This window comes from Otolemur garnettii, unplaced genomic scaffold (assembly GCF_000181295.1).
Source record: "Otolemur garnettii isolate 467f Iridium unplaced genomic scaffold, OtoGar3 scaffold00038, whole genome shotgun sequence".
Taxonomy (NCBI): domain Eukaryota; kingdom Metazoa; phylum Chordata; class Mammalia; order Primates; family Galagidae; genus Otolemur; species Otolemur garnettii.
In genome coordinates, this window is record NW_003852433.1 from 12225213 (window position 1) to 12233140 (window position 7928).

Consider the following 7928-nt stretch of genomic DNA (forward strand, 5'->3'; position numbering starts at 1 on the left):
TAGTGGCTCCCATAATGGACAACACAGACCTAGAAGGGAAGAGGAGCATGAGACAACAAAGAACTAGGGGTAGAGCAAGTTAAAGAATGACTCGGAGCCCTTCTTCCTGCTGAGATACGGGATGTGTTAGAATCTGAGAAACAGCTACCCCTGTTATGCTCATAGCCCTGATCTGTGTGTTCTCTCTGGCAGGTTTGTTTTGGAGCAGTACAACGCTCTGTCCTGGCTCACGTGCAATCCGGCCACCCAGGACCGTACTTCCTGCCTTCCCGTCCACTTTGTGGTGCTCACTCAGTTGTACAATGCCATCATGAATATACTTTAATTGGAAAAGCACTTGTTCTCTCTGGCTCAGTTCCTTCTCCCTGCAACCTTGGTCCAAGGAACCTGCTGCTCTCTGCAAATAGCCCACATCCTTTTCTTCAGACCACTCTGCACAGTCTCGCACTGTGATTCCTTCTCAGCAGGCACATGTCAGTTCTGCAGTGTTCATTACCAGAGTGACTCCTTGACACTTCTCTCATGGACCTGGAAACTTCCATAAGCAGTGACTTTCAGCCAGTGTTGTGTGCGCAGCCCCCAACCACTGATCCACAGGAAGTGGTGGTTGTCGGTGGCTTTTAAGAGGGAAACAGAAGAGACAGTGTCCTTTTGCACAAGAGTCTGTGTTTTCAGCCTCTGTTTAAAAATGAGGGCAGTCTAGCCCTTTGGATGAAATCCTCTAGTTATTGGTGTATGGCCTGTGGGTTACCTGAACTCCATAATCTGGGACTTTTTAAAAATAAGAACCAGCTCCAAGTATGTAATTTCATAGGGGTCTCCGTCTCCCTCGTGCTCCCACGTAGACTGACACGAGTGCTTTGGTTGGCTCCATACCTATGTGTAGATACAGAAGGTCTGGAGGCAGCTTCATTTCGTTTATTTATTTTAAGTTGTTTTGTCATATGGTTTTTGCGACTTTTCTTTCACTTTTTTTATTCACAAGGACCAGGTACAGTAGCTAAAACCCAACTCAGATCCACCATAGGATTCTTTGACTACATACCTCTGTCCTAGAAGCCAGAAAAGGAATGAAAGCAAACTGGGGAGATCATTATTAAAACAATGTATACAAAATCTCTCAGCAGTAGGTTTTGTTAAGAACAAACTGGGTTTTAAAAGTTCTGCCATGTTAAGTGGCCAATGTTTCATGAAGGATAACATTTTTATACAGAAGGCAGTCAAGCTCAACCCAGGGCCATGGAGGCAAGTACCTTAATTAGTTTTATATAGTCACAACGGAAATATATTTTCTAGTGAATTCTTATTGAAAGCCAGGTCTCTCCTCATTAGATCAAAAAGGTCTTAATGTACATATCACAATTGAAAGTGTTTGCTCATAAAATCAGTTATAAATATGGTGAATTTTTTCTGGACCATAGGAATATTATTTCAAAGAAATATTACAACTTAATCATAAAATTAGTACTTGAAGTTGAGCCTTCCTGGTGGGACTTTTTAAAAAATGCCTTTTTAAAGCATTAATGGCTAATTGAAGTATTTTATGACTCCTCATTCCTGGCCCAGAGGGTTGTCTTTGAGACCCTGTTTCTAACCCTTGTGTTGCTGTGTTTCTGTCTGAGGGCAGTGGGCATGGACTGGCCTCCCGGAGCCACTTTGACCAGGCCGTTGAGCTCTTGTCATCTGTGGAGAGAATCATGCAAATTTTAAAAGTTCTTCCAAGAGACTTCTATGTCCTGGTTATTAACAAAAAAAGGAAAAATGTAATAATTGATATGATTTTGTAAAAGTATTTTTCTTGAAATAATCTAAAGTTTAAAACATTATATTAAAAAAAGTTGTGTGGTGGGAATGTGAAAACAGAGAAATAACTTGTAAATGGATAATTTTGTTCTCTGTACCACCGATTGGGGGCGGGGGTTGACTTTCGCAATGTATAGGTTAAAAAAAATCTGATATATCAAACCGTTTGTATCTAACGTGTACAGTGTAAAATTGACTTTAAAATATTGCAGTGCTATTTTTTCTTAATCAGAAAGGAAAATTCTCAAGGCCTTTTGAAGAGCATAAGATGATGAAGATTGTAAACTTGTATAAAATTATCTTGGTGAGAAGACAAATTGTAAAGTAGATATTTGTAATCTTTTACCACTTTGGGGTTGCTTTTTTCCCGGAATTCATCAGAACTTTGAATTTTTTTTTTTTTAAATGGGCTGTTTTTAATGCAGGGGCTTTTCTTCCCTAGACACCCAATTCTAAGCAGAAAAAGAAAAAAAACCACAAAAAACAAAAAAAAAACCCTACAAAAATTATAAAAAAAAAAGGCAGCAAAGGGTAGTTTTCATCTGGTGTCTTTTATTTAAGTTTTTTAAGTTAAGAAAAGCTGGTGACATATTTATACGTTTTTGTGCAAAAATAAATGAATGGCAATAGATTTTAAAAAATCTTATTATGTACTTCTGTGTGAAAAAGTCTGTATAATATTTCCCTTAAATATGCATTATTTTACTTGTGAGTTTTTTACTGAATTAATCTGAAATGTACAAGCCCTGGATTTGCTACAGAGTGAGAAGTTATTTTATTTTTTTTTTATTTTTAATTTTGGAAATTCTGCAGAAATCAGAACTCTTACCATGGTTTGAACTAAACAGGGGAAGAGGGGAGGGGAGAAGGGTGGGATTGTCCAGCATGCTTGTATGTATATTTCAGAACCTTTTTTAAATGTAAAAGCTGTACATTTCTGGGACGTTCTGAATTTCTTTTGTTTCCTTTTTTCCTTCAAGCATTTTGCAGTGAGCTTCTTTTATATATAGCAAACAATTTGAAAGAATACAAAAATATGTGAAGTTCATTAAAAAAATAACTACAGTATAGCACTGGTACAGTACACTAAAAGACTTTGATAAAAAGAAACAATAATAAAAGGCCTCCATTTTAAATGTCATTCATATATACCTTGTGGATGAGAGCTATATACTTTTACACACTTTTTTAGAGGAATAAATTATTGAATTACTGAAACTTTGAGTGTTTTTTTCCCCCTCCCATGCTGCCTTTGATAAAATCACCTACACCGGTTGAAAAGGTGTTTGTATTATGGATGAACAATCCTAGACGAGGAGCCAGGCTACACCCACCCCCACCCCTCCACCCCCCAGTCAGTGAGATGGGTGGATGGGTGTAGGATTTTACTGCTGTACCCAACCCCCACAGCTGTTCTGAAATGGTATTCACATTCTCCAACATGATGTTCCTTGGAAACAAAAGATCTCTCTGTCATTTTCCTGATTCCCAGGCTGGTGACAGGAACATACCATCTGACACACCACACAGGCAAGGGCCTGTGGGCTACATGCTGTCCACCACTCTGTTCCTTTCTTCTTGAGTTCATCCAGTAGGAAAATCCACATGTTCAAGGGGAATTTCAAAAGTTTCTTTCCTCTACTGTCCAGATGGAGTCACTCACTAGAAATGGTAAACCTCAAGAGGTGGCAGAGCTTACATGTAGTAAAAAAATGAGTAGTTGGAAAGTCTCCCACCATCTCTTTAGAAAAAAGAATGTAACTTCTGAATTTAGAGATAAAACTGTTGAGACTACTCAGCTCCAGTTATTTCATCTGTAGATTAACAGTGAGGATGATTCTATGAGAAACACTTTGTAAACTAAAAAGCTAGATCTGTGTTATTACAGTTGTAAACTGTTAGAGAAAAGTGAGACCAAATTCTTGGTTAATAGATAATATTGATCTCTGTCCCTTCTAGTCACCACTGTCTTAAATAATAGTCCATGGCATTGCTTGTCATGGCTTTCTAGAAGCATATTAAAGAACTACACATTCCCTAGAATGTATGTAATCTAGTCAGTCTGATGAACCCCACATTCATGAAATAATGAGAATTCGGGGTCCTTTACAAGTGTTCACTAGCTCGGATACTTTACACTGAGGTGGTGCTTTTATCCAACAATTAGTGTTGGCTTTCTTCATAGTAGGAACATTATTTTCATAACGACTTCTGCCTACCAGTTCAGCAACTGTCGCTAAATTTCCTGAAGTTAGTAATTGTTGAATGCATCTAAAACATTTTGCAATTTAGATGTAAATAAATTGGACTTGGCACCTTAGGAACCATTGGTGTTCATCTGATTTGCTTACCATTACCATCTCATTGCTCTGATTTGCTTACCACCACCCCATCCCCTCTGACGATGTGATTGGATTGTTTTATGTTCCTGCTATTCAGGAAGTCACAGGCCAACTGGCATTTGTTACCAACTGGCATCAAAGAGCCAAGAAAAATCTTTATAAAAAGTGCGGTTTGTTAGTAGAAGATTTTGAAAGTGTGCTGCTTCTAAGACGGCAGGAGCATGAGCCACACACTAGAAACAGTCTTTGTCGCTGTCATTTTAACTCAAGCCAATACAGAAAGGTTTTGCTTTTTGAATTCACCACAAGCTAAAATCCTATCAAGATGCAATTTCAACTTATTACTGTGTTATCCTGGTGTTAAATGATTCTCTTGTTTATATACCCTTGACAAAAAGGTCACTTCAACAGTAATTATTTCATGTCATTAATACCTAATGAGACACCATTAGAAAATTCTGTTGTGCCAGGTAATTATATGGTTGTAATGTTTGCCCTGGGCATCTTACTCTGCTTGGAACCAGATTTACCTGTCTCCCTCTACTTTGCGTAAAATTCCCAGGTCAAGTTTTAAAAAGATTTTTTTTTTTTTTGACACTTAACTGCCTCTGGCTAGAACTCCAAAGTAATGAAGCAGCTAAGAAATAAAAGTTGATGAGGAAGAAAGCATAATCTCCAAGAAGGAGGTTAGATACAACTTAAGTATTATTTTTTCTTGTAAAGGTTATTTCCTCAATGAGTGTAGGTTACCAGGTGTGGGGAAGACCAAAGTTAGACACTCCAGCCTGTCAACTTTTTTTTCAAAACAAGCAGGAAAATGAGAAAAGCATATGTTCTGTTTTAATACTTTGCTGAAACAGCATTTATCTGAGCTGCTACTGATGTGGGTGAAAGCAAGTCTGTCCCTGAGTGTGCTTGAACTCACCTGGCACTCACAGCAGGGAGACATGTTGAAACTGGCAGCAACTCCCAGCATTTCTGTGGTCATTGCCTATTTTATGCTTTCTTTGTCTCGCTAGTGGATTAGGCATACTTGCGTCAACCCGTTTCATAAAACCACCCAGTATTCAGGGAAATTGGTTACCCCAGAACTAAGAAACAGAGGAAAGGGAAAAAAAAAAAAAAACTCTTACACAAGCAAATTATGTAAATCAATTTCCCACACACACGTGTGATGGTCACATGAAGGCCACATGTTGATCTCTTGATTACATGTTAGCGATGTTCAGGTCATGTGCATGCCGCATGATCACATAATGGGTTACATGATGGTCAGGTGTTGGTCGTATGAAGCTTACATGGATGTCCATGTGATCACATGCCTGTCAGGTGATCACATTGGTCATGTGCAGATCACATGATCTTGTGATGGTCCCATGATGGCTGTGTGAAAATTATGAATGGTCCCATGAAGGCCATGTTTGTCACATGAGGTCATGTTATGATCATGTATTGGTCATGTGAAGGTCATATGATTGGGTGTAGTTCATGTGATGATTTTGTCAGTCACATGGATTTCCCATGAAGGTCACTGAATGTCATGGAAGGTCATACAAAGGTCATATGACAGCCATCTGATGGGCACCTGAGGACCATGTGTGAGATTTGTGTCATGTGATGTTCATGTGAAGGTCATCGGATGATCACATGCAGGTCATGTGATGGTCACATTTTGTTCATGTGTGGGTCACATGAATGTCATGTACATCATGCAAAGGTCATACATGGTATATTCCTGTAGTCTGAGCTACTCAGGAGTCTGAGGCAAGAGGATCCCTTGAGCCCATTAGTTTGAGGGTCATGTGTAGGCCACATGAAGGTCACATGAATGTCACATGAAGGTCATATAAAGGTCACATAAATGTCATGTGCAGGTCATTTGAAGGTCACATGAAAACAAAAGGTAACATGAAAGTCAAACAGAAATTGGGTATTGATTAAGCAAGTGTGGGAAGGAGTCAGGGATGATGGTGGGTTTTGGCAATGCAATGGCTATGTTAACAGTGCAAGGGCTGCTGAGGACAATTTCAGTGGAGGATATAGGGCAGTGGCAGGGCCAGACTGCAGGCCTGGAGGAACAAAGGTAGAGGAAGTGGGTGATCAGAGTGGGATATGGGGTTGTGCAGGGTTTGGTTTGTCATTTTTAATTTGCGAAGGTCCTGAACATGTGTGATTGCCAGGACAGACAAGGGGCTGATTAACAGCCAGAAGCGCCTAAGGAAAGATTAGAAACCTCAGTCGAGAGTGAGCATTGGTTGATGGCTTGCTTTGTTCTCTGGTGGAGGTGGAGGACAGAGTGTGTGAACAGGAGATGGGGATAGGGGGCAGGGGCGATTGGGAGAGTTCGGTGAGATCTGAAACAGCCTTCATGCAGGTCAGAGGTGAGAACTGACCAGAACAGCATACTTGAGGCTTTAAATTTATAGTGGCCCCTGCCTGCACAGTTAGATTTTCCTCCCCTGTCCCAGGGTGTGGACAGAGAAGGCAGTGCTCAGTTCCTCTGTTTCCTCCATGTGAGCACAATTTAGGCATCGGTTGATGTCCTGATCCCACAGCTGGAGACATGCCTCTTCTGGCTTCTCCTCATAGTTCAGAACCACCTGTCGTGTAGCTCTTGGCTTAGTTCTGGGGATAAGCCACAGGCAGAAGATTCACATTTCCAGGGAGGTGGAGGGGAGTGAGTGTCTCAGTGGATGAGGCAGAGGAGAGTATGCAGCTGAAAACTGGGGAATGGGCATGTGGAAAGGGCAGAGATCAACTTCGACAGTTTGCAAAACCCTGTCCTTCCTAACCAAGTGCCTATTCGCTGAATGTTCTCAGACACCAACTAGAAACCCAGATGGCATCTGAGGAACTGGTTTCCATCAGCTCCAAGTACTTCTATCCCCTGCTAGATCACCATAGCTGGGCATGGATTTGCGTTCTGTCTAGGACCTGTAAATCCAGGACCCCAGCTATCTTTGTGGCATTGCAGGTGCCTCAGACAGAAACATTGACAGGCAGAGGCTATCGTCCTAGGTCACGACTCCTCCACCTCCAAACTCTGCAGATGCCAATTCTGTCCCTTACCTCTTATTTGGATCCCACAGTCAGCTCCCTGCTGGCCCTCTTGCCTCTAGTCAATACAATCCCCAAAATATCAGTGTGCCAGTGAAGTCCAGCTTCCTTGGCTCAGAAGCTTATGAGCGAAGCTCACCAAGGCCTCGTCCTGGCAACCTTCCTAGGCTCCTCTTCTGGACCACACTCGGGATGTCCTCTCTATATCCCAGGCCTGGCACGGCAAGCTGGGCCTTCTCCCTTCACTCTTCCCGAAGTGGAAAGCGCTCACTTTTTGAACCTCTGTGGCAAAGACCAGGTCGCTTTCCACCTCCTGTTAGTAGCTGGGCACACCTTGAAGGTGGGCTGGGGGCCAGAGGCATTTCTCTGGCACAGTGCAGCCATTTCTGATTCTTGGTGGAAGTGAGTAAGAGCAGCCCAACCCCCTGAGAGCCAGGGTGGGGACACAAGTCGTCTAAGGCAACAGAGATAGAATCAGATCCCATGTCCCTTAACTTAAAGCATAGCTTGCGTTACTGTGAAGTGGGACAGAACTGAATGGGAAAGAGAATTCCCCTCCCAGGACCCCTTGGGGCAGCCAGCCTCTGAGGCACTGGCTCTAGTCCTCCTTGTCGCTACTTCAGGCCAAAGCTCCACCTTGCAATTTGCCTCACACCTAGAAAGTTCTATTCTACTCAAGGCACTTCTCCCCCTAGTCTTGGTGCAGATACACCCTTAGATTTCTGG

The 7928-nt window shown here is 41.8% G+C and overlaps 1 protein-coding gene across 3 annotated transcripts in view; it reads left to right on the forward strand.

Moving 5' to 3' along the window:
- The window catches only part of MED13L (mediator complex subunit 13 like), a 303234-nt gene extending 300213 nt beyond the window's left edge, over positions 1-3021 (forward strand). For 2 of the 3 annotated variants that reach the window (XM_023513280.1, XM_012805266.2), the window contains one exon: positions 193-3017. In XM_023513280.1, the coding sequence (XP_023369048.1) occupies positions 193-325 (133 nt within the window). In that variant the 3' untranslated portion in view covers positions 326-3017. Of the gene's footprint in view, positions 1-192 lie in introns of all 3 variants that reach the window. The other variant, XM_023513279.1, reaches the window with a different exon arrangement.
- Positions 3022-7928: the final 4907 nt, after the last annotated feature.